The sequence below is a fragment of the Maylandia zebra genome, linkage group LG16 (genome assembly GCF_041146795.1).
Source record: "Maylandia zebra isolate NMK-2024a linkage group LG16, Mzebra_GT3a, whole genome shotgun sequence".
NCBI lineage: Eukaryota > Metazoa > Chordata > Actinopteri > Cichliformes > Cichlidae > Maylandia > Maylandia zebra.
In genome coordinates this window covers 22,216,544-22,243,439 of record NC_135182.1, presented here as the reverse complement: position 1 = coordinate 22,243,439, position 26,896 = coordinate 22,216,544, and the positions used below count along the sequence as shown (strand labels likewise).

Here is a 26,896-nt window from a genome sequence, read left to right as displayed (position 1 = left end):
AAAACCTCTCTGTAGTCTTGTGGATTACATCTCGAAATTAAGAAAACTTTGCCAAAATTTTGATAGGTTATGGGGGAAATAAACAGAGGTACTGCTTCATCATTCGAGGCATCAAATACATGTAAGCATAGCCGCCAGACTTCCAAAAATCTATTAAACCTTCAAGATATCCTGTGATGACTCTGAAGAAAGGTCACATCAAAAGAAGAAAGATTTACTGAACAGGAGCCTGATGAAGGTGGTGGCAGAGAAAAAGAGAAGGCATCACCATTTGAATTGATCTCAAGGTTGTGAATTTCTTTTACAGACTTTTGAGATATTTCTACACACTTCGACACAGTATCAAGACACCAGTCAGATGTAATTTACTTCTTTTTTTCCACATTTTAATTAATAAAAAAAATAACTAATTGATATAAAATGTTAAAGAAATTAAAAAACGCTGAAGAAGTTTGACTTCAGTTACTTTGACAATGCACGCATTAAGACGACAATGCACGCGTTAAGACAATATACAGGCTTTACAGGCTTACTTACAGGCCTCTGGAGGAATACAGTTCAGCATCATCTAGCAGATATTGTATTTGTTCTTTTAGCATATGTCTCTGTAAAGCTGAAGAAGCAAAACAAGATAAAAAATAATAATTCAATGTAAAGTTAATGATGATATACAAAAGGTTTGCAACAGAGTACCTTGTAGTTGGACGATATCGGGAAAAGGATGGTGCCACTGACTTGACTGTACAACTAAATGTTACAGAACTGAACAAAATCCCAAGAAACTTGTTCTGACAGCATTGTAAACAGTGGTACTGGACACAAAGTGAGACACACCTCGACATGTTTACTGTGTTACAAAGTTTGCTGACTGACTAGGCAAGTTCAACCGGCGAGTTGACATCTTTTCCAAATGGATCGACCGTAATGCAAAAGAACAACACAGTACAATTAAAGAGATAAAGAAATGACCGCGTTCAGACATTTTCCAAGCTAAAAAAGGTTTTCAAACAAAATCTGCTCTTCTAAAAACAAGCAACCCTACTCAAATGCCCTGGTAAGTTTCTTCCTTGAAGAACATTTCTAATAGTCAAGCTCCTATGATAAAAGTTGAAATAGATATTTTCCCATTTCTAAGACCATCGGCAGTCTCGGAAATGCCTGGTAAGCCATCTTTGGATGCCAAAATATGTCCCTCAAATGTTTTAAAATAAATATAAGTCTGTGCCACTATAAGGGCACTGAAATTATTGAGTCATTTATCTTTTGAGATTTTTCTCTAAGGTGGTCCATCCTCCGGACATCTTCAGTGGCCCTCAGTACATGCCTGCTTCGTCTTCTCGGGGAAGGCTCAAATGTCTGTTTTTATTTTATCCAGAGAGTTGTCGATCTTTGTGAGAGTCTTTTTGATGCGCAGCGCCGTTAATCTGGCTGACGGATTCTGGTACCAGCATTCCTTCATGAGTTTAGCCATGGAGGTTAAAGTCTAAAAAAGAGGAAAAATGGAAATCGATCAATGTGCCTGATGTAAACACTAAAAACTCTGGATTTTACTTCATTTGTGTATTTCTGACAAAAGTAACATTACTTACTGGGTCTGAAAACCATCTGTTTGGGATGTTGGGTCTCTGCTGATCCACACACACAACCTTCCTCATATCTTCAAAGCTCGGATCATTTGGGACCACGTCATGAAAAGGGGGCTTGTAATCTTCTACAATTCCTACAAGAAGAAGACAAAGAAGAACAGTTTACTTCGGAGATCGCACAGTTTAAGAGTGTAAAGTATAAAAATATATATTACAATGATTGCTGACTGAGATGTCCACTCAATATCTTAAATCCTGCTTAAAGCCCCTTTAACAGTGAAGATAAGAAGTGGGTTTTAGTTCACAGAAAGTGTATCAAGGCTACATCTTTAAATCAATATATAAAAAGCTTTTACTCAGTCCAAGCTGAAGCCATGACTTGTTTTGTTTCTGAAGAAAGACCTGACTACAGCCACCTCAATGCAGTATCTTTGCAAACAGCACAAATATGCCATGCCCAATTTTCTGATCGCGTACATAATATTTGCAGCTGTTCTTATAGTTTCTACTACACCCATCCAAGATTAACAGATGGCCTTGTGCCTTAGTGACGTAATCACAACAGGTCAGAGCTGAATCCAACAGGACAGTGTTGTGTAAAACATGTACTGACCATTACTGACTGTCCTCCTGGCGATCTCCCACAGGACGAGGCCCAGGGCCCAAATGTCCACTCTCTTGTAGGACTCAAAGCAATCCATCTGGATGGAGTCATCGAGCACTTCAGGGGCCATGTAGCGCTTTGTTCCAACTTTAGGGTTGTTCCCCACGTCTAACTCGTTTGTGTCTTGAAAATGCATGACAGCCAGACCTTAAATGGAAACAAAAGAACACTTTAAAATCGCCTCTTATACACATGTAATCAATGAGATTAAAAGAGAAAATACTTTAACTCTCTGAAGGAGGTAATTAGTAAATATTTTTAATTAAGTCATCATCCAAGTGAGGCAACAATAACTAATACAGATACTGGAGTGAAGAGACCAAGTTTTCCGACACTCATCTTTTAAATCAGTCGATTGGAAGGCTATTTGTTCACCATGCGTGGCCCTGTTCGCCCAAACAGGATGTACTCCAACCCAACAACAACTCACTTAGGAGACAAACAGCAGCTACCATGTTTGTAAGGACAGCAAAATGCGTCATTCGGAGCAGAATTTATTAAATCGAGCCTGTAAACATGTCAAGCCTGTCGCCAGGTTATGGCTTGTCCCCGAATTAGATGTTATTCAAGCATCTGCAAACGGAACATTGATGCATTAGATAAAGTGAACCAAGGTCCTCAAAATGTGTTTTCGGTTAAGGGCAAAGCAATACACCTGGAAGAGGATATTTTTTCGAAATAACTAATGCGGCTGAGCAGACAGATGCAAATTGAGCGACCATGAAGCGAATACGTCTCTAACGCAATGAATAAATTGTAACCTTCAATTAACCTCTTCAGCTAATCTTCACGTGCATCAGCTCAGATCTGCTTTTATCGAAGCCGTATTAATGATTGCACTGAATAAAATACTAAAACCGAGACGCTCCATTATTCTGTGAATATTATAGACCCTACACACAGCTTTGCAAATGATGGTCTATATTTTGTAGTCAGCTTAGGGGCCCCGCCTTCACGATTCACCAGTAATATCTTTAACAGTCACTTTTGTTTTTTAAATTTTTGCCGTTAAGGCGCATGTAGCCGCTGCAGTAATCTCCTGACTGTCGCCCTTCAAGGAATACTGCCACATCAGCACTGATATATGGCCTGCATTTGTATAGCGCTTTACTCAGTCCCTAAGGACCCCAAAGCGCTTTACACTACATTCAGTCATTCACCCATTTACACACACATTCACACACTGGTGATGGCAAGCTACATTGTAGCCACAGCCGCCCTTGGGCACACTGACAGAGGCGAGGCAGCCTGGGATCGAACCACCGACCTTCTGATTAGTGGCTGACCTGCTCTGCCATATAGGAAGAGAAGAAGCCAAAACTCGAAGCAAAGACATTGCTAATTGTATCCTTCAAAGTTTTTCCATAAAGAATCATGTTTATGAATTGTTGCGACATCTGCCTGCCATGCGTGTCATTGCACCGTTGTGGACCCCTGCTGTGTTAACACAAACACACGTGCACACTATTCTCACCGAGATCAGCAATGCTGCACTGTCCATTCTTTTTCACCAATATGTTTTTGCTCTTCAGGTCTCGGTGGGCAATAGCTGGCTTGCCATGAGTGCCAAAGATCTCGACATGTAAATGCGCCAGACCGCTCGCAATGGAGAGCGCCATCCGGAGGCAGCTGGTTGCGTCGAGGGTGTTGAGCTGAAGGTAATCGTACAAGGAGCCCATCTCGTGAAAGTGAGTGATGAGCCACAGCTGGGTGCTGGAGTTCCTTGAGGTCATGTCTGAACCGATGAAGCCTACGTGGAGAGATATGAAATTAAATATTGCTCATCAACAGAAATGTAAACATGCAACCAAGGAGAAATTAGCATGCATTGATCCTTATACATCCTTATACAACACACTACCTATATAGTTTTCATGCATTGCACCTAAGAGTGACAGCTTGATATGATATCAACTTTAATGGTTGTTGTGTCCTTCAGTGCATATCAGAGCTCACTAAACCTGATCATTTATTAAAGGTTGCATACCCAAGATGTTTTCATGTCTCAGCAGCACAGTGTTGTAGATTTCAGTCTCTCTGAACCAAGACTTTTCATCTCGAGAGGAGAAAATTTTAACAGCAACATTCTCTCCCTGCCACTGGCCCCTCCACACTTCACCATAACGGCCCTTGCCTGACAAGTAAAAAGAAAAATTATGAATCGGTACACACACACACACACACACACACACACACACTTTGTTCATATTCCACTAAATTTACTACGAGCACACTTGATGGACTCCATTGTGTGTAACATTCAAACCTGCACTAATCATTTTTGTGGCAACAATGAAGATTCATTATATTTGTTATAGCATAAACATCTCTGCAGCTTTTTAACTTATCAAGATACTGAATGGATAGTGTAATATTAAAAAGTGTAATATTAAACAGCTACAAACAATTACCTGTTAAAAGATCGTAAACAAGATAACCTAAAGGGAAAGTGATTATTTGAAATAATATGTATCAGGGCAAAAAAAGAAAGTGTACTTTGAATGCTAATGTCCTTAAATTATTTATATTTATATTTTATTAGTAGCCATAACTTTGTAGGCTTACTATATTTGACAGCTTATTATACTGCCCCCCAGTGGCCAAAAACCAATTAATATAGTCATAACTGTAATAAAAAAATGGTTTAGAGTGACGCAGGGTTAGGGAAGTCATTTCAACACAAGTGACTTTCAACATGAGTACCTTTTCATAAAAACAAATTGCCACAACACATTGTGGCAATTTGTTTTCCTGAAAATATGCTGACTCTTGCCAGCATTGTCACTGACACTTATCATAAAACAATCTCAAGACTGAATTGCAATTGTGGCTCTGGGGACTTCACTGCTGAACTGTTGCACATTCACTCTGGCCCACTTTCACGATAAGCTCACACTGCTCGTCTGTTTTGCAACCAATTTCAAATTCATATTTTTATTCTCTTGATGATTTATCTGAAGATTTGGAAGTTCCTGAATTTCATGTTTTGAATGCTCACACAGGACTTTTTAGTCCTACACCTTTTTCAAGATATGAAAAGTTAAATATGAACCAGGAACTTCTATTTGTAGACTTATCAGACTGTAAAATACTACATGAAATGTTGTAAATTACTGTACTAGCTATATTAATGATCAGCTCTACCTTAATATATATCAAACATGAGATTCTAAAGTACTGTAATCTGGTATACACCCATCGACAACAAAATTAAAACCAGAGGCTTTCAGGGTGTGTCTTGTGTTGTTGGGCACTGGGACATTAGCACTATAACCTCTGGTTCCTGTTGGTTGCAGGATGGGCCTTCTTGACAAGACTGCTCTTATAGATGCTCGATTATACTGGGTTCTAGAAAGTTTAAAAGCAGGGTAGCACTTTGGACTCTGTCGGTTTCTGCAGTTTAAACTGTGGTGAGGCAGATTATGCTGCAGGAGCAGGATGCTGCTTTTGGTGAGTGTTGATTCCCAGTTGGGGGTGCTCAAGAACAATATTTAAGTGGGTGGTAAGTGTCAAAGTAACATCCAAATGAATGCCAGGAACTGTGTTTTCCCAGCAAATTTCTGACGAGAGCAGCAATGTTATTTACCTCACAAATCAGTGCTTTTAATGTTGTTGCTGGTCGGTATATAAGCACGCAATATACATGGCTGCAGGTCTGTCGCGTCACAATCTGTGCTGCCAAAGCTGTAAAGTTGCCCCTATGCTTAATCTGAGTGATGGAGTACCCTTTACATCTCAACATTTCTTTGGAGGACGTTTAGTCTGCTCAGTTACCGTGTCACCTTAAAATGAAAAGAGGAGGCAGATTTTTTGTTTCCCCAACTGTGCTATTGCAAATATGAATACAGCTTTTGACAGGACACCTACCCACACACTCATTTAGTGTGATTTGTCGTGCAACAGTTCTCTGAACAAGGAAAGGGAGTCCTGAGCCACTTCCTGAAGTGCAGGAATGATCTAGCAAATCCTGGGAAAGAGAAAAAAAAATTAAATTGAGAAAAAGAGCTTATGAATTTATTTGTGCGTCTGTGGATAAATTTGCATGTGATCTATATGAATGAAAAGCTCAGTCCCAAAAGAATCCTGTGGCTCAAGCCTAAAAATGGTGAAATATGGAGCATCTGGGACTCCGATGGAGATTAATAACAAGCAGGCTGTCTTTGATGTGGCACCCACATGGGATGGAGGGGGCCAAGCTGTGTGTACCAAGATAATGTGTGTGGGTGGGTGTGTGTGTGTTTCTGTGCTAGTGTTGCAGAGTGCCCCCTGCTGAGTAAATAACAGAAGTACCACCCCCTCCCTGGTGACTGGTGTGGGTGCTGAAGATTTTATCTAATCCAAGGGCCAGACTCCAAAACAGGCGCAATGCTGCTAAGCCTTTTATTTTTATCTCATCTGCAAGACGTGCAGCATCCCAGCGCTAACACAGGAGGGCAGTGCACAGCAACATAGTCAGCAGCAGCTGAGCAAAACAAATGACTAACTAGGAGGGGAGAATGAGGATTGAAAATAGAGGGAAGTGATGCCTCAGATAAACAAATGCATAATGCAAGAGCTGCCTGAGAGACAATTTGGAATCACAACACAGGAATGCAAGGCAGAGGCCGTAAAATGAATGATGAGTTGCTCTGTAGAGAGTTTAAACCCCTCTCTTTGGTGCAGGAGGATTGTTTTTAGGAGTGCATCTTTGGGCCGGGCTGTTAAGCAGCAGAATGTGATCAGTACGTTGCAATATCATTAGAACCAGAGAGCAAGTCTAGGCAGCAGCTACCGAGGGACAAACACTTTCCACAAGCATGCCATTGTTCATAATAATCTTTCTCGTGGTGCTGCAAAAATAAATCAGATAATCTGGAATTTCAAAAGTTTAGACCACAAGTTTAGACGTGTTTATCAAAAGAGAACAACTCTTGAAAGATTACTGAATGGTAAAACGCACGGTAACAACCAAGTATTTTGTTAAGGCACCAATTGGACTCAGTTTATGCTGAACATGATTACACAGTGTGTGAGCCAATGAATGTGCTGGGTTGTCTTTCAGACTAAATGCTAACCACAGGACTCCACCTAAATTCTGGATTAGTTTAGCGGGCTTCAAAACCGCAGAAAACTCACAATCCATGCATGAGTGGAGAGAAAAGAAATAGCAAAAGACATTCCCTCTAACCGACTGGGGGAAAAAAAACTGGGAGGAGCAATGGCACCACCCACACATTCAGCCACAAAATTCATACATATGCATCTAGTGTACAACTGCTTTAACTTTTCTTTCCTCGAGAACAAACGGTTCTTAAAAGTAAGAAAGAAAGTCCAGAGCAACAGTCTGCACAGTTCAATTTAACCATATTCGGAGACTGATCTAGCTCAAATCGACCCAAACAGCCAGTAAACCAAGGCTGGGATGACACACACTTGCAGACATGCATGCTGACAGCTGCGGACACCACAGATGAGTAGTTGTCCTCACTTTTTGCATGTCCACTAGACATCCGCACAGAGGATTACTCCTGCTCTATGATAAGGAACTTAACACCACTCTTGCATACTTAAAGCGGAAACTACATAAGGCTATGTTTAGACACTATCAAGCTATAATTTCATTCAAATTACTAAAAACATGAGTACTTTTTTATCAAATGGCAAACATGGGAGTTTTACAGGTTTAACTCATGGCAGGAGAAGGAGACTATAATTGCAGTGCCATCGCATCACGGCTTAATCACAAGATTGAATTCTGTTTATGAAGCTGATGCAACTCTTTTATCCTGTAAATAGTGGAAATGCGTACAAAGGGAAGGTAAAAGTCCCCACTAATCCAACAGTGTTTAAAAATCATCACAGGAACCCCTCAAGGTAATACAACACATAATTAGAGGATAGGAATCACACATCTCTGTTATTGGATCTCTGTTACAGTGCAAGTCTGCAGTAGAAACTGTGCATCATACCTGGCATCATACAAAGGGAAAGTAATGGGTGCAAATAAAAGACTGGAATTTGATTAGGCTTTATATCAAACAAACTAGTGCATTATACTATTCCTTGAGCTGCTAATAAAATTGGTTTTTCAGGTGCGTTATGAAGGTAGCCACCTTTGTGCCATCGACTACTCACCGCTAGAGTGCTCTCCCCCACATTAGAAGCTATAAGGCCATCAATAGTTCCATATTCAGCATCTCGGGAGGTTAGCCTCTCCATTTGGTTGTGGTGGATCCGTCTGAACACCAGGATAGCGACAGCAGAGAGGATGATGAGGACAATGATGGGTGCCACGATGACAACAGCTAGTGTGGTCACACTGTAGCTGGATTGCTCATCAGCTGTTAAGGGGACAGAAAAAATTTACAGTGTCACTATCAGGTCATCCCGTTAGATGGTTTTAGAACATAATCAAATTAAATCTAGCTTCTTTTTTCTTTTTTTAAATCTAGAGTTGGTATTGGTCGCTTGCAGTAAACGACACTGGAGTGTTCATTGAGCGTCAGGATCAGACACAATGAGGGAGCGGTCTTGGACCACACAGGTTGAGGATTCAACCATACACAAAACAGAGGATTGCAGCACTCTGCAGGCTTCCTGAAGAAACAAGTCGGGGTGGGTGTGAAGGTGCATAAAGAATATCCACAGACAAGAGTGTTCACTCATATGCACACATAGTAGAGCTCATCAAGTCAGCAGAGGCCATCCTGAGGAACTGACCACCATTCACACTTTCCAAACATTCCAAGGAAAAAGACTGCTCGGCTCTGCTTCCAGCACTGACAATGATCCCCTTTTCTCAACTTGCATAATGAACTCCTTCTTCCAAATACACATAACTAGCAACACTTTCTAGGGGCTCACTATATTTGAATCAAACACACATGGCGAAATGCATTCAGCTGCAAAATGTTACATAAAAAAAAATTTATTTCATGATTATCTGCATTTGTGAGAATTCAAAAGACAGAAGATTGCAATATAGGAAAGTATGCATGTCATGCGTATGGTATGGTAGTAGCGGTATATGGTACATGTATTGCTGGATGGTATCACCGAAATGTGGTCAGATGTGGGCTTTTACAGATGGGGATGTATCACCTCACTTATTTGTTTTAAACTCAAGATGTTCCGTGTGAACCAACTTTGAAACCAACTCCCATTTATTTAGACTTTTTTCAAATTTTTGGGCTTAAATTAGGATATTTTTGAGAAAAACTAAAATTCAATAACAAAACAGCATTAGCGTAATACTATGTACTACTAGTACAATACAGAATGAACTGACATTAATAAACTGTAAATATGTATTTTAACCATTTGTGGAAAGTGCTGGATACAATGTAATCATTTTCACAACTGATCTATCCCTTCAATGCACAACCAAGATGATAAGATTAAGGCATATTAGATCTAAATGCGTCATGTAGGCCGTAGTATCAAATGCATGACTGTCGAGGCTAAGGTACAGGTGAAAGAAATAAAAAAGGACAAAAGCTCTGTGTATCGATGCCTGACTCTTTCAATCCCAGGTGGCTTCACCCTCTGGGCTCTTGTCAGCCAGCCCTGACAGCCACTGAGAGAAAAGAAGAGAAGTGGACCATGACTAAATAATATTCAAAACCTCCCTCCAGTTGCCCACCGTCTCCCCTTTTTTTGCTGTTTCATGACATGCCAGGAGTGTGACCACATGGACGTGTAACTCAAGCCAACAGAAACAGTCCAGAACAGCCATGGCAGGTAATTTCACAGCTGAAGCTGAAGCCATCTCAGTAGAGGATGATGGAGAATATGAATGTGTGTTGCTTAGTGTAAACCGTAGCATAAACCAACCATACGGCTACTCCTTCTCTGAATATGAGACATCTAGGTAGTACTTTGAATGTGGTTAGTGATTTGATAAAAAAGAAAAAAAGAGTTCAGAGTTCAACACTGAGAGCAGAGTTCTTGCAAATCTTGGACAATCTGATATGTGATGCATTCTGGGTAGCATTGTGCTGTACCTTTGACAGGGAGCTCCACAGTTATGTTCATATTACACAGGTGTCCCTGGCAGCAGTCAACTATCTGGTCTGTGGAAGGCGGGGTCTTGCAGGTCATCGTGCTCTGTTCTAAGACCTTAAAGCAGCCTTTTTGGGACATTATGATGCCGCCGCTGACTGTCAGAGATGAGAAACACTGGTAGCCCAAGCAGCGATTCTGTGTTCCACATGAACCACCCTCGCACACGCACTCATGCTCCTCTTTGCTCAGGGACTTACTCTGGACTACTGTACCTGCAAAAGATTCAGAAAGAAAACTTTTTAAAAAATGCAATGAATTAAGATTATCTTTTGGTTAAAAAAACCCCAATCATCCATGAAACTTTTGCACAATCCTAAGTTACATAAGGCCCGTGAAGGAACAGCAGCAAACAGAAATCTGTACAATGTGTACAAAGTCACCTTTCCCTGGGGCTTGCACAGTGACGTTCATGTTACACAGATGGCCCTGGCAGCACTTGACAACATGGGCCGATGAGGGTGGCATGGCACAGGTGGCTTTGCCCTCCTCGTCGTCCCTCAGGCAGCCCTTCTGTTGGACGGCTGCCCCATCAATCATCTTCAGAGCGGAGAAACAGTGCTGGCCTGTGCAGCGATGGCCATGCTCGCACACACCGCCCTCGCATACACACTCTTGGTCTCTGAGGACTGGTCTGCCAGCAGACAGTTGTACATCTGATAAGAGGAAATAGATATGTGGGGAAACCCATTAGACCAATACCATTAGCAACCCATTAAATTAAAAGGCATTCACTCACATCAGAATCATGCACGTTGAAAAGATCCATTTGCTGGACATTCACCAAAGAGAGCAGAAAATGTTTTGCCTGTTTGAATCTAGCATCTCCTGATATAAAACAAATTTTACTATTTTGTTGAAACAACACTTATTCAGGAGGCCTACTCAAACAGACCAGAAAAGATTGTTTAAATCTTTGATTTTAGTTGTTGACAAGCACGCACATGGTTCATGGGACAGATCAATTGATTTTCTAGCTTGCGATTTTAAATACATTGTCATTATCAACTGTAAAAGCACACAACAACTAAGCAGCTATACTGTAGAATAATTTCACACACAGGTTTGCATCTCACACACGGCTCTAATAATAATAGCATAAAGCTACTGGAAATTAAACAGACTTTAACAGAGTCCATTAGCTTACTTGAAATTGAATGTGCTGAAGCACAGAGCTTGAACAACAACCAAGAGTTACAACTTTGCACTTGTATAACTTAATAAATTTCAGTTTAAATGCATGTTTACATTTTATGCACCAAAGGGTGTTTATTGTCAGTCAAGTCGAGGGTCTAGGATAAAGAGTGGCATTTGATGTATAAAGAAATACACAACTTGAGCACATTTTTCTGAGTTACAGTATTGAGAAATATGAATACAAGAGATCTGACTCGACCTTGCTGAGCTTTTTCTTTTTCTGTTCTGAGACTATCATATTCTAGGTAAAATTCTTTGTATGTGTTTGCACGCATAGCACAGAAAGCTGATTATGTTAGAAAACAAAGTTGTAGTCATGACAGCAGGCAGTGCTGCAGATATACACATTGCTGCGAAAAAAAAAAAAAAAGCTACAACCTAGAAACAGCACACAAGATCTTGTGTCCTGCACGATTGCTTGTTGATTATTTTATCCTATTAGGTATTTATGAAGTGTGTTTTCATGATTAGTGTACGAATTCTTGAGTTATGCCCAAAATGTTGTTTTGCTGGATCATGAGAATGGGATGAATGGACCCAAATTCCAAAACACAATGCATCCATTGTCAACTGTTGCCAGTTCAGAGGAAAAAAAGTGGTGTTACAGTCCAAACACTTCTCGTCTGGGTTTCCATCTGTGAATTCCACCAGTACAGCTGTTAGCAAGAGCCCTCTTTTCATTAGTACCTACTTGAATCAACTCGGCACGGTTCACCATGGTTTTTAAGGTTTTCCATTGGGTCATAGTACCTGGTACCAGGTGCTTTTTTAGTACCTGATCAGTCAGGGTTCCAAGCAATCCGAGGTGGTACTAAAATGTGACGTTGTGAGACTGAATTGGCTGGTCGGTAGCGTCACTTGATGAGTCACGAAAGCGCTGTTTACGAAAATTAAAACCACCATTTTTGAAACCTGGCAACGAGGGAAATGGCTACAAAAAACGATGCCATGATCCCCGAGTCTGACGAAAAGCCAGGTCAAGACAAGCCAGCCAAGACGGAGCAGCAGGTCTATCGGACATGTTGCTATGATGACAACAACACGCATTAGGTAGTACTGGATTGTAATGGAAAACCAGTCAAGCCGAGTTGAGTAGGTAGTAATTGAAAAAAGGGGCTAAGGAGTCAGCTACCACAGACAACTTCCAAATCCGTTGAAAAAGTTGTCCTGAAATTCGATTTCAAAGTTCTGCAGAGTTTAAAGCAGGACAACTTCACAATTCTCTTTGCAAATGCCTCACCTTTTAGTGGGAAGTTAAGGGAGATGTTCATATTACACAAATGCCCATAGCAGCACTTCACCACCAGCTGAGGAGTTGGTGTGGATCTGCAGCTCCAGGATCGGTCTTCGTCCCCCAAAATGCAGCCTTTACGAACGACCGATGTCCCGTTTATCACCGCGAGAGAGCTGAAGCACTCCTGGCCAAAGCATCGGTCCCCACCGCTGCAGGATGATACGTCACATAAACATTCATTTCTCACACCGCCCTCACCTGCAAGAGGAAACAATTAGAAGATCAGGATTTATGTCTGAGAAGACACAGGTCCCACAGTAGATGAGGGCAGAAATATGACCCTTCATGTTCAATCACAATAAATGATCAATGCTCGCTACTTGTTTGCATGTAGCGATAATACATACTGAAGATGTAGGGAGAAAGTTTTGCTTGCCAGAATAAAGAAAAAATTCTACTGTAATCCGCTGCCACTGCAGTAGTTTAAAATAACACTGACAGACAGCAGATGAAAGGCAGACAGACTGAGGAGGGGTGGTGAAACAGGGGGGCAGCATGAATTTTGTTCTATGCATGCAACAAACTTGAGGGGGGACAGTGAAAGAAACAGAAGTAACACTGCGTATTTTAATTAGCTCACAGGAGGAGGGGGCGTTTCAGATGTCCATAACACAACTTTTCAAGCACTGTACATATTGTTTATTCTCTGGATATCTAGCACGGACACTACACCGAATTGGATCCTGTCTGGTTTTGTCGACAGGAACTTTCTGTCCCTTTCGATACCGCTCCTGTTCAGACCTGACGTAAAAAGCAGCCTTTTGGTTTATTATTAGAGACTTACCTTCTAAGCTTGAACAGGGGAGGACCAGTGGGATCACAACTAACAGAAACATGTCCACACTCGTCATTGTAGACCTGGAGAGGGGGAGGGAAAAAATGAAAACAAAAACAAAATGTACGTGGCACTCCAACTATGAAATTGTGATTTTTATCTTTCTGTATCAGCACACTGGTGATATCTTTGTGAAAATTCCTTTCAGAGGACTACTTCATAAGACGGACTGAAAATGGCAGGATTTCCCCATCGAGGTAGGAATATTAGAGTGAGTGATTTTACAGAGGGAGACCTTTTCTTGTTTTCAGGGGGAAAAAGTCAACACCAAGTTTAAAATGCTCAAGTAAAGTGGGTCTCATGCCTTCCTGTTGTCCTGGCAACAAGGCATTGAGTGGCAAGCAATGGGGAGACTGGTGCTCTCCTATTGGCTGCCTCGGTGCGTGAGTGTGTGAGTTTGTGTGTGTGTGTGCGTGTTGGAGGGACAGGCTGCTTGGGAGTGAGGGGAGAGGAGCAGACAGACATGAAGAGGAGGAGGAGGAGAAAGAGAGGAGGACAGTGTGGGTGCCCGAATACTATCGTTTAGAGACCTGGTGACAGTCTAATCGTTCAATATTTAATGCATTTGTAGGAACCGTCACATACGCTGTGCAGTAGTAGGGCTTTTTCCATTTTGGACAGATTTTTTTTGTCACAGTTCACCTGTTTATCTCACACTGCAAACGCCAAAATAACCATTTTATAAAGCTGATATGCAAGTGTTGAGCATACACGTAGCTTACAGCGTGCCCCGTTTATGCTATACCAAACACCGGGAACGTTTTCTTGGCACCATGTGCGTTTGCGCCTCAGTGCATCTGCGCCGCTGATAAGTACCCCAACCCCTCCAAGCTTTTGTGCCCGTCTCCCAGACATAAATGATTAAGCACGTAATGTTAGCATTAGGCCAACGGCGGCGTCTGCACAGGCCGCTCACACACAGACCACATGCTGCTCCTTTAATCAGAGCACAAAACAGAGGCTGCCACACAGAGATAATCAGGAGCTCTGTCTGCTCCCTTTGGACCGGAGAGGAGAGGGGAACAGCAACGGAGATATGAAGATCACGGGGCAGGCGGGCATGAGGAGGCAAGGGAGGAACGGCCCAGGGGCAACTCGGGGACAGTGGGTCAGACAAGGGCAGAGAACGGGGCGAGCGTGCGAGAGAGATGTGGGTCACGGTGGGCCGCAACACTCAGTTAGGCTAAAAGGAGGGAGGTGGCTGTGGGGGGAGCGAGACGAGGAGGTGTCTAGTGTCAGCGCCCAGAGGGACAGTGAGAAGAAGGGCGCCATGCTGTTGGAAGGGTGGGGTAGGTGAAGCGGGGGGACAGGCAGAGCTGTGATGGAGTCAGAAAGCCGGAGGAAACGGGACAAAGAGATAAGCAGAGGTGTAGAAGGAAAAAAAATTAAAGGCCCAGGCCAAATAAAACAGATGCGTGTTCCTCGTTATCTTGATATTTTGACTCATACGACTGGTAAGAAACAAAAAAAGACAACATCAAGCACAACATGCTGACTCAAACACTGAACAGATCAATAACTAACCTCAATTAACTAAGTAGAGCATGTCACAAGGCTCTGCTTAATGGCATCAATTAGTGCAGGCAAATGATTTGCTGCATTTTTGTTTATATTTACTGCCAAAACAGCCTCCACGGGGCAATGAAATTATGTCTGTCTCAGTTCATCTCGCCTACTCAAACACTTTGTCTTTAACAAGCTATAAGGAACGAGGCACTCACTGGGTATGTGTGTGCTTCTTGGATAGACGGCAAATATTTTAGTCTGAGTTTTAAAAAAACTCAGACTAAAATGTGAAGTCCCTGCAAGTTTCAAACAGTACAGTATGCATATGCAGGAATTCAAAGTATACTTTATGCATTAATAGCAATATTTATGTTTCATAAGCACAGTAAACTGTTTCCCACCTATGAATAGGCCATGGCTAGTTGGTAGCATATCATAAACCCAGCTAACAGCTTGGGCTTCATAAACACAGAGCCAGACATGATATTGGAAACCTCAGAAGGCTTTCTTAGGGAAGGAAAAGAAGCAGAGCTAGCATCTGCAAAACTGATCTGAGCAGACAATTTTGTCGTACTGTGAATGCGTGTGTGTTGCGTCCCTCTACCCCTGCGTATTGAATTCTCTGGCAGCGTCGTGTAGTGTGTGCTCACAGAGCTGACATCCTGCCAAGGGTGTGCTCTCATTCCCCCACTCTGTCTCAACCCCCATCTTTCCTCTAATTCCCTCTTCCTATGTCCTCTGAAGTTGTGATGTAATAGGAAACTGGTATGAACGCCACATGCTTATTATAACTTAAGATATATTTTCCCCAGTTGCTTATTGTGGTTGGAGCCAATATTGTAATAAGCCTTACAATACTATAAGGCAGAGGGAAATGCTACGAGCTTGAGAAAGCTGCCCTGATTTTGATATGCATTAAAATACTTTGAGGAAAATAATGTTATATGTGCATTCCTTCTCTTTGCCTTCCTTGAAAGTGAAATGTCAGTTTGCATTGGATGCCATTTATTATGCTCTGAGCTCCTCTGTTCCAGTGGTAAAATTTGACTCAAGTATGCTATAAAGAAAAGGTTGACCTGCTTGCACTTTCGTTATACAGTAACTTTGCATTTCATTTTCTGAGGCACATTCAGGTGGTAATACCGTCATTCTAAATGGAGGAGACGTTCCTTCTTTCAGTAAAGTAAAGAATAGAAATACTTTTTCCACCAAAGACGTTCTTTACGAGGGCTTCAGATTCTCTGCGTAGGTACCGACCTTGTATGAGCAGACATAAAAGATTACATTTAGCTTAACACAAACAAGCCCTTGTGTGTACAATCTAAGATAAACACCTGAAATAGACATGGCTCAGCGAGAAGTATGTTAGGGTAGACTGCTGCCGAGCGCTACTAGAAAAACTTTAAAGTGATCCTGCATGTCGCCGCTGCCATTTTATAATAATAATAATGATAATAATAATAATAATGGATACTTTATTGATCCCCATGGGGAAATTACTTGTTTTTCTCTGCATTTGACCCATTCACTCAGTGAAGCAGTGGGCAGCCCACTAAGCAGGCGCCCGGGGAGCAGTGTGTAGGGACGGTACCTTGCTCAGGGGTACCTCAGGGTAGCCGTTAAGTGGATTCGAACCGCCGACCTTCCGATCATGGGGGCGACCACTTTACCTACTGAGCTATCCCTGCCCCTAACAATGATGCCACAATTCCTTCCCAGACTCTTTCCAGTGATCTCACTCCAGAGGGCCATCTTGATAAGCATTACTCTAAGAAGTTGAGCGGAGCTTAAAGTGATTAGATAGAGATAATTAAACATGCTACTCACATGCTGTTACTGGTGCAACTGGACCAAAAGGCATGCATAGTGGGGAATATAATTATTTGATCACCTGCTGAATTTGTAATTTTGCGCACTTACAAAGAAATTAACAGTCTCTAATTTTTTTAGTAGTTTCCTTTTAATGGAGAGAGACTGAATGTCAGCCAAAAAAATCAAGAAAAAACCCATTACAAAAAAAAAAATTATAAAATTGATTTGCATGTTATTAAATGCAGTAAGTATTTGATCCCCTACAATCGAGCCAGAATTTAGAACCCAAAATTCTGGCAGCCACAGATTCTGGATTCACACGTGTGGCACACAAATTACAATCCATCAACTACAGACACTCCTGATCTCATATCCTGATGTGTATAAAGCACATCTATCAACAGCATCAATTTCTTTCATTCCAACCTCTCCACCACTGTGGACAAGCCCAAAGAGCTGTCCAAGGGCTAGAATGGGCTACCAGAACAAATGCAAAAACTTTGGTGAGAAGGTGACAACCCTTGGTGCAATTATGAATGAAATATAATAAATAATATAAAATGACTACCAATCAGCCTGGATCTTTAGCTCCATGCAAGATCTTGACTCATGGGGTGAGGATAATCAAGAGTAAGGTGGTGGAAAACCCAAAAATTAATATTAGGACACACTAAGTTGTAACAGGGACAAAAGTCTTTCAGCATCACCATCTTAAGTTTGCCAAGAAAGGTCTAAATGATTCGGAGATGCTTGGGAGAAAGTGCTGTGGTCAAATGAAACCAAAAATCAAGCTTTCTACCCGCCATGTTTGGAGGAAGAGAAATGCCGAGTATGACCCAAAGAACAAGTGGAAACAAAAGCGTAGCGTCTGGACTTCTCGGATGAGACGTGAAATGTCTTCAAGCAACTTCAAGAAATCCAGACACTTTTCTTTCCAAGCTCCTTAGACTACGATGACCTGGATGACTGAGAACCTTCACAGATACAACATGTGGAAACATTATGTTTTGGGGCTGTTTTACTGCTAAGGTTACAAGACAAGTTCAAAACGTCACGGGGCCAATAGACACAAAAAGCTACAATAAACGTTGGGACGAGAACCTCATTCCGTCAGCCAGAACACTGAAGATGGGCCATGGATGGGTCTTCCAATGACCCCATAACATACAACCAAGTCAATAAAGGACTGGTTAAAGAATACGCTTGTTAAGGTCAGGGAATGGCCTAGCCAGTCTCCAGACTTCAATCCTCTAGAAAGTCTGTGGAAGGAGCTGAAACTTTGAGTTACCAAGTGGTAACCAAGAAACCTAAAGGATTTTGTGAGTTTCTGTAAAATCCGTTTTAAAACCTGTGCAAACCTGGTGGCCGACTACTAGAAACATCATACTCCTGTGCTTGCCCACAAAGGTTTCTCCACCAAGTACTAATTAATGTTTTGGTTGGGGGATCAAATACTTATTTCACTCAATGACATGTAAATCAATGTGATTTGTAATGCAAATCAGCAGAGGATTAAATAATTATTTCTCCCACTGTAGGCAGCTGTGATTTTAACCATTTGAGGAATTTTCTGCTTACGAGACATTAAGTATGATTAAAGCCAACATGTTATTGCCACAATAATTTATAGCTGACATTTTAAAAGTGATACAAGACACATATTAATCTAGTTGGACGCTTTATTATTTGGGTCTGTTTTGTATTCAGGTCAGCTAAAGAGGAGGATGACAAAACACTACTTTGTCTGATGAGCATGGTGTATCACCGAGGTTGAGGAGGGAGGAGGCTGAAGCCCTGCAGGAGCTGCTGAGTCATCATGCTGGCAAAGAGGGAGACGAGAGGTGGAATCTGTGTCTGAGCTGGCAGGCTGGCACAGTTACCATGGCACAAATAGCCTGGGCACCGAGGAAACTGCAGCAAACTGCAGGGTGGCGAGAGAAGAAACAGGCAGAGACTAGGGCAATGCAGATCCTGCTGTTCGTGTCCCTGTCCCTCTTTGCTGACCCACACCCAGACAGCCAAAGTGCCAGCATGCCATCAGGGACACACAGATGGTTCGCTCCTAGGTGGATGTGGGTGTAATACAGACCTGAGGGCGAAAAAAAAAAATCGTCCTCTTTGCAGCAGCCCACATTCGTATTCGCACTACAGCTTGGAAAATCAACATGCTCACCTCAGTTTTAAACCACTCTTGGGTTAGAAAAATAAAGCACTCAGAATGACTAAAGGTAAGGTAATATAAATGCACAAGCTTAACTTCAAATCTTAGAAGGTTATGAGTGTAAAACAGACTTCCTTTATTCAATGTTTACAAACTGAATAGAAGGCAAAAATATCAATTTACTTTAAAAAGTAGAGTGCACACTAAATGCTCAAACATCAGTACTTGGTTTGATTTCTCTTCCAGGGTCTAGAAAGAAACTAGAGCTGGGGGAAAGCTGAGGCATGTCCCCGACGTGCAAGCTTTGGCTTTAGCTAAGGCTGCTCCCTCCGAGTCATACAATCACCTGGTCACTGAGAATCCCAACTCAGCTTCCTTTCCCCGTTGTCTCACCTTTCCACTTGCTAGCTATATATTTTATGTAATATATATTGCTGTGAAAACTGATTACTTAAATTGACATAATGTCTGTCATGATACAGACTACGAGAAAACCGCCCTCAACCTGGCCCGGTTATTTTAGAACTAACCTGCATAAAAAACACATTTTTGCCATTGCCAAACTTCAAATGCCCACAATTTCACATTCCACAGCGCCCTTGTATGACCAGCGTATATCATAATATTCTGTACTGCTAATGTGTGTGTGAAAGCCACTGGAAAGCAAAGCTCTTAATGTTTTTATGCCTGTGAAGCTCTTTGAACCTCTACATGAATTTGATTCAGTTCAAATAAAACTGAATTGAATCGAGTCGAGTTGAACTGAATTAACCTTTCGAAACACTCCTCTTTCTCCGAGGGTCTCATCAAAATGGGAGATGAAAGGACTTCTGAGGTCCCCTGGAATCTGCAGTGCCCCATTAGCTCCAGCCAAACTCCATCTCTTAGGGCCTTGCAGTATCTCAGCAGCCGGCCTCTTTTACAATGTGAGGAATGTAATCAAATGCAAATACCCCCCCCCCCCTCTGTTTGCCCAGTGTTTCACTCACACATTAATTGTGGTAGGCAACAGCATAGCGAGTTTTTGTTCTTTGGGTATGGTGCTACCTAAGGTGTATGCACACACTCACACCCACACTTTATTCTGGACCTCAACCAAATTTAATCAAAAAACTATTCTTTTCTTCCTGTTGTGTCTCATCTCGCCCTCCACCTCTCAGGGCCTAAAGCAATATGGGGTTTTTTGTTGTTTTGTTTTGTTTTTTACTTAAAATGTGTTCAGTGGGTAGGAGAAAGAATGAACAGAGGTAGAATTAGCAGGAGAAAAAAATATACTTAGTCACATTAAAAAAATACATATATTTAAACCAAAAACATCACTTTTATCTACGTTTAGTGATTTTTTTTTTAGGGAATCACATTTCAACTTTACATTACTGTAATGTAATTAGCTGGTAAATTAGCAAACAATCCTCAAAAGCTCTGAAAACATTACCCAACATCTTACCACTTATCTTACTATGAAGCAAACACAATTTTCCTTGTGAAGCAAAAAGTCTCAAAAACATTTTGGGAGCAAAAACTGAGGAATTAATAAGATATAGTATTGTTTCAATTTTTTAGAAATAGACTTGTAAGCCTTGGCATTTGTTCTAAACACTGCGGGGGACCGACCCACTTTGTCCCCTTTGTTCTTTAAATAAGATGGTAACACATAAAGAAGATGTAAACTACAACTCCAGTGGGTCACAGCTGTGGCACAAATCGCAACACTTACCTGAGAGGTAATAACTTTAATCATTTTCTAAAGGTGAATCCTCACATTAATTTAATTTAATCAAATCAACTGTAACTGTAGACCACAGAAAGTATAAAATAAGGACGTAGCTTCCAGATCCGAAGTGCCTTAAACCTGCATTTCATCTGTACGCCAGCAGATGGCAATAGCTGCGATTGCAGAAAGAATTCCAGCCCTATAGAAGTCTATGACAAAATTGTTTTCTGACTTGACCTCTGTCTGACCTCTGACTCAGTCACTAATTTCAGGTCATAGTGAATAAAAAAAAAGTAAGACTGTTTTGCAAATCTTGGCCATAATTTTCCGTTTAGAGGATTAGCCACAGTTCGCTCACTGGATAATGACTTACGATTGACAAGTCAGTGAGCGCAGAGTTGCACACTCGCCACTCCTCATGACATCACCATAGCTACATCCATCTTTTGTGCGGTATATGCTGGAGGTCTATGTTTTTCCAATGATTCTCAAGTTGGAATAAAAGATTAGAAACTTAAACGAAACAAATACCCATCTCATTGCAATGTAGCTTTTTAAAGAGGAAGTGGGCTGAGAAACGGGTAAATAAATGCTTCATCAATAAAGCAGATCGCTTCCAACAATACAAACATTTGCTGTGTGACAGGAAAAAATAAAGAAAGAATGAAAAGTATGTTTTCTTGTTTCACAACAAAGAAAAACAGCCATTTTCATTTCTAATAATACTTCACTGAAGTTTGATTCATTTGAAAAGAAAAAAAAAAAGACATAACACCTGAGGCAATGTTAGATAGATGTCAAACACATATGATAGAAAGACCAGGAGAGTACAGTGCAATGTAAACAATGAGTATCAAATTACATTCTCACACATGAACTCTGGAAAAGATTGGGAAAAATCACCAAACCTTTGCCTTTTTTGTCACACGCAGAATGTAGTGCAACTTCTTCAAAGACAAAAAGAAACCCTAAATAAATCTCTTCACAAACTAATGTTATGGCTGTATCGTGACTTTGTGGTATGGGACGTCTGGGGTGGGACAAACTTAAATGCTTTACAGCGTTGTGATGGCACTGTTAACGAGTCTTCTACGTAATAGTCACCATAGCAATTAGACATTCATTTTCACACAGCATCAAAACATCTGAAACAGCCAGTTCAAACAGACTTTATGGCCCAGAGCCACGTTTGCCAGCAAAGGAATGCACAAACATTCTCCCTCCAAATGACCATCTTATAAAGGTTACCGCCCTGGGGCAATATTTCACTTAAAAGGACACCTTGATTTGTATCAAGGTGGACCCATTGCACCAGTTTTGTTTCTTGTAAAACAAGTCAGGCGACTAGACTAAAGAGCATTGAGTGCAGTTACCAAAAGCTATGAGAAGGCTCTAAAAGCTGAGTGACAAGACTCAGACGGATAACAAGATAATCCACAGTGAGTGACCAACCATACGTGGAAAAAACATTCATCACACCACTGTGATAACCACTAAGTAAACAGCTTGCAACAAAACAATGAATCTGTGATCGGCAGAGAGACTGATCGGGGCCATGACATCCTCCTGCCAGTCGAGCCTTAATGGCTTTGAGTTTCCTGCCTTCCACGAGCAAAGACTTCTCAGGCAATCTGAGCACAAGGAAACCGTTTTGAATAATCCTTTACAATAAAGTCATTAATGTGATGTAACTATTTTCTGAAAGTAGATATTCTGTACTATCATTTATGACTCTGCAGTTGTTATTTATGATCATGTGGTAACACTGTTTAGTCAGGTTTTTTTACTCCTGTTTAGGTTCACGGAAATTTCTGGGGCATTCGTGGTTACCTGATTAAGTATTTGCTAATTAAAATAGTCATTAGAATTAGCAGCCATGGATTTGGCACATGTGCGAAGCAAAATATACTGCTACACCGTGACACTGATATCAGCCATGTTGCCGATCCTTACTTCGATGTCAAAAGCAGTGAATGTCTAAATGTTATAAATGGCCCAATTGCCTCAAGCATGGGGGACGGGAATTCGAGCAAACCCCATCGACTACGACAGCAGAGCACTACCATCATAACAGCACCATTTCAGTTTACAACCCCATGACACGTGAGATGAAACGTAGATTATTTTCAATTCACAGACAAAGTGCCCACACCAAATAAGAGCCCGTGCCCGGGAATGAGATCAGAGAGAAGCAGAGACTGAAACAAAGCCATAACTTTCTCCCCTAACAGCTGAGCGATAAGACAAGAGCACTGAAGCGAGTGAAGGGCTCATAAAATGTGTATTGCAGACTGTCTCCAGTGCAGTCTGGGGTTATTGTGGAGAGAGAGGAGTGGAGCCGTGAGCACTGCAGATCTAGGTGTGTGTGTGTGCGCATCTGAGGAGACAGCAGCGTCTCGTCTCTCTTCTCTCTGTCTCCACTGGTCTTCATCCACATTTGAACACAGAACAGGAGGAATCGATAAGTCTGCGCAGAGCCACCAGATGAGGAGACGAGCGAGCTCCCAAACAGCAAACAGAGGAAGACTAAAAATCTGGCAGAAACACAGGGAGTCTTTTATCTCATTCTCTTCTTCCCCCCTCTCTAACTTCCCATGTCCTGCAGAGCCTCAAAGTCCCAGACAGCTCTTCTCATCGCGATCTGTTTGGGCTACATAAGGCTGATGATTATTAAAAGGCTGAAGGATTTTTTGACTAAAAATAACGCTGCAGACAGAGGGCCCCTTTCTAAAAAGCTGGACACAAGCGTAGAGCGCAAGCAAATTCAACCCACATGCCGCGTTTCTCTGCAGTCGCCCGCCTCGTTTGATGCCAGGTCTGTTACTAGTCAAACTTTCGAGTAAGTCAGCACACAGACAAACAAGCCCGGGTCACACATGCAGACAAATCGTGACGCGGGAAAGCTGAAGGTAGCTAGTCTGACACCGCACTTCAAGCCAGATTCTTTCCCCTTTCTATCCTTGAGCCTGCACCTACCACCTGTTTACACACATATCCACACACACTTTCCTCCCTCGCCCCTCCTCCCTCCTTTTCTTCTCCAACTTGAGAGCCACCTACAAGGAAACGCGATGAGCCTCAGACATGAAGCAGTCTATCTTGGTCTCATAACTGCAGTTCCCTTGTTAATGACAGACTGTGTAACCTGATTCCACACACATATGCATATACACACGCCACTCCCCCGCCTCCCCCGACACACACAGACTCTCGCAGGGTTTCAGAGCTTTTCTCTCACTCCACTCGCATATTGTTCCAACCCAAACTGCCAGCTGCTTCTGACAGCCAAATTATTGGGCACACTAAATGATTGCTATCGGAAGCCTGCCCCCCCCCTCAAAGCAAACCCCTCGCTTCATATTTTCTGAAATAGCCCGGACTTGCAGGGCAAATGAGGCGATTTATGGTCGTCAGAAGAGGAACAGATACAGGAAAACACTGGTGTAGGGGCCAAGATATTCATATATAAAGAACCTGGGAGCTGCTATGTGGAAATTTAAAAAACAAAAACTGTTATAACCTCAGCTCACTATCACAAGCCAAATTTCTGGTTGTCTGTATTCGGTGTGATACTTCGATTACTAATTGTTTTTCAGCAGTTTTTGCAGTAATTCTGATTTCACTGCAGCCTGTAGTCTACCTCTCTGAAAAACTATGCATTGCCTTTCAGCATCTCTCATTTGATAACGTGTCATCCTCAACTTGATTATTACTTTACTCGGCATGCGTGCGAGCAGTTAACAAATAATATCGGAGGACACATTTTCAGATTATTCAGTTGCCACGTTAGCATGGTATGTTTTGGGGGGTGAGCATACCAAAAATGAAGCCACTGAAAAGTAACATAGTTATGTGGGACTTTTAGAAACCTTTTGAAAAATGTACACGCTGGCCACCAAAGATGCTCTATAAATATAAACATAACTGGCTGACGATTCAGCTACTACCGTTAGTCTGTTTGAAACCAGACCAAGAGTTGGTGAGAGGGAGGAAAGGCCCAAAATGGTAGGAACAACGGCCACAATCAGACTGGTAGTTATTTCCTCAGATGAACAGAACAGGCTCCCCAAGACACCCCCACCCCCAGAGTTGAACTACACACAGTCACCCAGACAGCCTGACGTCGCTTTATCTGACCGCTATCAGCCAGACTCCATGAGGCCAGGCCTCGAGAATGACCGGCGCTGGCCAAGAGGCCACAGCTCAGTGACTGGCCAGCTATGGGGTTACATTCTCCAGATCACACAACCACACAGCCACTAAGTGCCACTTAACGCTGCCACTAACCAAGACACAAAACCCTAAAGCGCTATCCACTTCAAGCCTTCACTGATTTGAACATCTCTACGCAGCTAATATGGAAAAAAAAAAAAGAAAAATTATATTTGTGAACAAGTCGTCTGTGTGCTTCAGCTAGTAGCAGCAATTAAAGGGCTCAGGCTAGATGGAGATTTTTCCTGAAACTGTGACAAAAAAAGCTTTGAATGGAGACGGCTTTCAATTTAAACCACCCTTTTAAAAATGAACATGTCACCCCCCTGACCCTAAGTTGCATAAGCCGTTAAGAAAATTGATGGATGGATTAGTATGGATCTCGCCCAAATAGTCTCCCATGCCAGACTTCGGGCTTCGTGTGTGTGTGACAATCAGATTGTCATGCGCAGACACATCAAGTGCAGCCAACTTAAAAAGATGCGACTAAAGCAGAAAGTGCACATTCGAAAGGCTTCCCTGGCATTTAAACTCAGTGTGTGGGATTGTCATTTTGTGGGATCTATAACAATGAGTTGATTCTGAGAAAGAGCACTTAAGTGTGAGACGTTCCCCATTCACACTTCTTGCAATCAGCACCATTATCTCTGAATGTTTTCAGCCAGCATTAACACCTTTCTAATGAAGTTGGCACCCTCTCATCAGCGGGTCTACCAGGTTTCCATTAGATTGTCCCTCCAAGTAGTTCTCACATATCATCTTCTGTTTGGTTTAAATCTATTCCACATCCAATTGATGCTCTATCAGTGACGTTTAAGTAGCTTTTTTTATATTTCCAACTTGCCCAAAATTAAATTCCGAACCACTCGTAGTCATACTGTGTGTTCATGAGTGTTGGTGGCGCCGCCCGCCCCGCAGGACTGCGTTTGTGATGTTAAAAGTGCTCAGCGGGCGATGATGGGGCACGATCGAGCTGGAACGACCCTCCTAAAGACTGCATGACAAAAACTCTTCGAGTCACAGCTACTTGCAATGTCGTGAGCTTGATTCGACTGCTTAGGAGAAATCAGAACCCAGCACAGTCGCAGTTGAAAACCAGATTGTGGTTATTTTAGCCTGGCGCTCATCCTTTCATTAACAAGAGACACATCTAACAAGGTCTCTTAGCTGATGGTACACCGAGCTGCGCGGGGAGCTTATCAGAAGCGGCTATTTTGTTTTTGCAAAGTCACAAGAAAGACACGTTAGATAAAAATATGCTCGGCTGCAGAACCAAACAGGCCACGATTTTACAAAGCAGCTGAGAGAGGGAGACGGGTTTCTTACGGGAGCGCGTCACGAAGCCGTCTCCGGCAAACTTTTCCACGTCTACCGAAACGTCCACGCGCATATTCCAGCATAGCCTGGATTAAATGACATTTTAGAGACGTCACGATAAATAATAATAATAATAATAAAAACTTACCTCGCGGGGTATTTTTTTTCCTCAAAGTGCTGTGAGGGCTAGGTAACCGGCGCGGGTCGAACTATTCTGCCATCTCCCGAGAATTCACCGACAATACCCGATTTGTTTTCCAAAGTCTGAAAAGCAGAGGCTACATGACGCCAACATTCACGCCCGTCTTTCACTCGGCAGAGAAAAAAAAGAAGCCAAATATAATAATTGTTAAAGTGACAAACTCACTCCGTACTCATTTTTAGGAGAGAGTAAAACCGAAGACGCATTTTTGCTACGCTGTCTGGGCTTCACAACTGGCACCCCGGCGGCGGCGTTTTCGAAGGCAAAAAGCCAGGATTGGAGGAGGAGGAAGTTACCTTGGAACGCAGTAACGCTAGGTGAGACGATAAAGACACGTTTCCTGTCGGCCATTTCAA

At 42.1% G+C, this 26,896-nt stretch overlaps 1 protein-coding gene across 5 annotated transcripts; it reads right to left on the bottom strand.

Annotated features, from left to right (window-relative positions):
* Positions 1–361: 361 nt before the first annotated feature.
* LOC101472561 (activin receptor type-1) lies at positions 362–26,848 on the bottom strand. Of its 5 annotated transcripts, none has more exons than XM_076875055.1 (13): positions 26,713–26,848; positions 26,487–26,602; positions 13,566–13,639; positions 12,728–12,979; positions 10,674–10,946; positions 10,233–10,505; positions 8,365–8,570; positions 6,118–6,217; positions 4,238–4,384; positions 3,725–4,000; positions 2,200–2,397; positions 1,590–1,720; positions 362–1,483 (listed from the first exon to the last, which is right to left on the bottom strand). In XM_076875055.1, the coding sequence occupies exons 3-13, from the start codon at positions 13,630–13,632 to the stop codon at positions 1,349–1,351; spliced, it is 2,058 nt and encodes a 685-aa protein (XP_076731170.1). In that variant the 5' UTR covers positions 13,633–13,639; positions 26,487–26,602; positions 26,713–26,848; the 3' UTR covers positions 362–1,348. The 5 variants fall into 5 exon arrangements, with proteins under 5 accessions (XP_076731170.1, XP_076731169.1, XP_004555452.2 ...); XM_076875054.1 differs by having other exon boundaries at positions 26,706–26,838; XM_004555395.6 differs by lacking the exon at positions 26,487–26,602 and having other exon boundaries at positions 26,706–26,813.
* Between the last annotated feature and the right edge of the window lie 48 nt (positions 26,849–26,896).

Coding starts and splice junctions, on each gene's coding strand:
- LOC101472561 (XM_004555395.6), bottom strand. CDS start 26,746: ATGCGTCTTCGGTTTTACTCTCTCCTAAAAATGAGTACGGA. Junction 10,506..10,673: donor TGTGCAAGCCCCAGGGAAAG/GTGACTTTGTAC, acceptor AATCTTTTGCAG/GTACAGTAGTCCAGAGTAAG. Junction 1,484..1,589: donor ACAGATGGTTTTCAGACCCA/GTAAGTAATGTT, acceptor CCTCTTTTTTAG/ACTTTAACCTCCATGGCTAA.